This window comes from Alligator sinensis, unplaced genomic scaffold, assembly GCF_000455745.1.
Source record: "Alligator sinensis unplaced genomic scaffold, ASM45574v1 scaffold54_1, whole genome shotgun sequence".
NCBI classification, from domain to species: domain Eukaryota; kingdom Metazoa; phylum Chordata; order Crocodylia; family Alligatoridae; genus Alligator; species Alligator sinensis.
Genome location: NW_005841962.1, coordinates 1,837,167 through 1,840,728, shown reverse-complemented (window position 1 = coordinate 1,840,728; position 3,562 = coordinate 1,837,167). Strand labels below are relative to the sequence as shown.

General features: G+C 39.8%; 1 protein-coding gene across 1 annotated transcript in view; it reads right to left on the bottom strand.

The window, feature by feature from the left end:
• Positions 1-3,562, bottom strand: part of CDV3 (CDV3 homolog) — a 14,935-nt gene that overhangs the window by 7,962 nt on the left and 3,411 nt on the right. Inside the window, exon 2 of the mRNA XM_025200279.1 lies at positions 932-1,068. Within this exon, the coding sequence (XP_025056064.1) occupies positions 932-1,068 (137 nt within the window). The remainder of the gene's footprint in view (positions 1-931; positions 1,069-3,562) is intronic.

Below are 3,562 nucleotides of genomic sequence, written 5' to 3'. Positions count from 1 at the left end.
GGCGGGGAGAGGGGGGAGGGAAGATAAAGAAACTGTCTACAGCCTCAAAAGAAAACAGTGTGTAAAATGCATTATAACAATGATTAACTAAGGGAATAGTGCATTTGTCTGCTATAATATGTCTAGGCTAACTTAAGTCCAAGAATTTTTAAATCCGTTCTTCAATCCCCAAAAACTTTTTCCTTCTAATGTAAGGATCTTTAGTTTTATTTTACCTTACAAGCCTAAAAAGGTAGGCCTTTTAGAATACCAGCAGCTCAAAAAAAAAATCCATGGTTTTATTTTATTCAAAAGGGCATATAAAAATTGTATTTACTTGAAAAATTCTTAGATGCAATCAAAAACTATCAGGGAAAGACAGCATTCCATGAAGCAGGAATATCAAATGTTTAAATTCCACCCCCCACCAACAAAATTTTCTCATCATCAATATGGAATACCTAACCTTAGCCTTAGCTTTAGCTATTATAGCCAACAGTTTCTGTACAGTTGCAATCTCAGGAGGTGCATGCAAGTATGGACAGCATTTTAGCTTGTAACTTGTGAATAACAGTCACATTCATACTACACAAATCTTTAAATCAGTCAGTAGTCAGATTGATTAGGTAGAATCTGTGCAGTTCTTCACAAGACTGAAAAACTGAACTGTTTCCTGTCCATCTCTAACCATCTGTCACTCCTTGTATGTCTCCATCTGAGGTCTGCTTGAGTCACAAATATCTGGGTATGTGCCACTGTGGAAAGCCACCTGTCTGCATTTGCAGAAATTCAAACTCTTAAGTGAATCCTTTACTGATTAGTATCAGTCCTGCTAAGTATTACTGGTTAACAGTCACAAAGCCAAGTAGACTACAAAGCTAAACTCAATTGAGAAATATGAACCAAGTCAGTATAACTTTACAGACCAATGAATTAGCTACATCCAATTTACCAATTGGTTCAGCAACAGGTGCTTGTGCTGGAGCAGTCTTGTTCCAAGGGCCAGATGATCGGTCCGCACCACCTCCAGCCTCCTCCCAGTTGTCTCCTGGTTCTTCTCTTTTTTCACTTTCATCATCTTCTTTTTCACTGTAAGTCAGAAGAATTAGTATGTTATAACAAAGAAGTAATTTCTGACAGAAAATTAGAGTCCTTGAAACAAGACTTTAATTGTTTCTGTATTGCAGTGGCATTTTTTCAGACTCTCATTTTTGGGTGACTAGACTACAAGTGAAGAATAGGCAGTACTTTTTTAGGTAGGCTCTCTCAGGAGTACTTTTGTAGCAGCTTCATTTAGCTCACAGAATTTAGTAAACTAAATATGAACATGGATATCAAAGGATATACATCTGGTACTAGGGTTTAGTTTTATACTCGTTTTGCATCTTTCTATCTTGGTATAAATCGGTAAAAGTTTTTCTGAAGGAAAGTTAGAGTCCAACTATTAGGGCAGGCATAGGAAAAGACAGGCAAAAATGGTATTAAAATTACATTAAAAAACTAATAGAAGGAAGTCTCCAACTGAGGTAAGCAGCTAGCTGATGGTATGCAAAACACATGGGCATCTTTATTTCAAAATTAATGTTCCATTTCAGAACAGAACATTTCAGACCTCAGAGAACCTAAAAGCAGGTCAGAAGAGGCATAAAACTTCGCCCCACCCCTCACATTTAGGATTACTTGTAACCATAAAGCTACAAAATATGAGTTTTCACTTGCTTTTGGGGAGTACTATTTTTCCAGAGGCAGGAAATGCATGGAGCCTGTTCCTTATACTTGTGCTAAGCCTAGTTTATGAATTTAAACTTAGGGTAAATAATGGCTAAAACCAAGGAACACTGGCATCATTCTGGCCTGCAAACAAGCTGATTAAATTATGTATATACAATACACATCTGGCAAATATGGACACACAATCCGAGAGGAATTTCCTGCTGCATATTGACGTTATGCTAGTATTCTGCTGCACCCTCTAATTTTGGGGCAAACACCAGAGAAATTAATTAGTTAAACCATTTTATTTATTTGTTTATTTTTTTTACAAGCATCAAAGAAATCAGTAGCTGCGCTACCTAAACATTTTAGATGCTGGTATGCCCAACTTACAGATTTACAGCTTGATGTTTAGAAGTTTATTTGAAATATGACAACAGAACATTTCCACAATGGCTAAAATTGCAAAGTAGATATCATACACGTTGATTAGAAGGCTTAGGTCATCTGTTCTTTTGAAACAGCCACTGACTTAATGGAACAGATTATGATGGATAGCAAGCTTTAGTCTGCTGCCAATATACCTTAGACAACCTTTTCAGGTTTATAAATGTAGTGTCACATATTTGCAGTACTCTGAAGAACTCAGAGCTAAGTACATTAAAAATGCATTTGTTATGACAAAGAACAAGGAGCAACCATAACAGGAAATAAAAGGCAAGCTCAAAACTTTAAATCAGGATACAAAAAGAAATTCAGAGAATGGGAATTTGCATTTTGAAAGTCCAAAGGCAGACCGTGGGTATATGTTCACGAATCACAGCTTATTGGGAAAGCTAGTAGCTAAGGATATAAACACTGTCTTTGGAGCAGGATCAGTTGTGCTGGGATGTCCATATGTCAGCACAGCTGATCTTCTTTATAGATGTCACTTGGGGCCATTGTCCTGCAGGGCCCAGGGCTTCAGAGGCCTAATCCTGAGGAGCAACAACCTCAGGAGCTGCGTCCTGACTTGGAGCGCAGCAGCAACACACACACAATATGGGAACCCCTACAGATAGATTCCTGCAGAGCATATCAGCAAGTGAGGGAACACCCATGGGTTTGGGAGAACAGCAGCCTGATATGTGCACTACAGAAATTCCCCTGCAGGATAAGTCTTGGGGCACACAATAAGCAAACAGATGTCCTCCCCTACAAGGCATCACAAATGGTGAGTACCTTTGGTCGCAGCAACATTTGGGCCACTTGGAGTGTGACAAGGGGCTAGGACAGGGGCAGGCAATCCCTAGCACACGTGCCAGAGTGTGGCACGTGAAGGCATTTTGCTTGGTAAGCACACCTCGGGGAAGGGGCCAGGGCTGTGTTGCCACAACGAGTGGGCCCCTCGCAGCTCCCCTGCTATCTGCCCTGACACCAACATCTCACAAGTCAAAGTTGTGGGTGTTTTTGGCACCCTGCTCAAAAACATTGCTGACCCCTGGGCTAGGACATTTGTTTACTTGTGACCTGTGTTCCCATAGACATTTTTATGGCTTGCACCCAAAGTTCCCAAAAACTTCACTCTAAATGTATATTCTTTGAAAACAAGAGAAAGTAATTCTGGAAAAAGACTACTTTACTTAGCAAGGATTAGTCTAATGACAATCTGTTGTTTGTGATAAGAAAAAAAAAAAGAGAGACTTGTTAATAGGCTTCTCTTACAACCCGACTTGTGTCTTGAAGATAAAGTGAGCTCTTCCTGGCTATTTAAAGGCAGTGTAGTGAGAGCAGTGATCTGAGGAAGGGCATTTTGTATCTGTGTTAATCTAACGTCTTTCTCAACTATGCAGTTGGACCCCTGCTGGACCAGATGGGGCAACTGACGCCC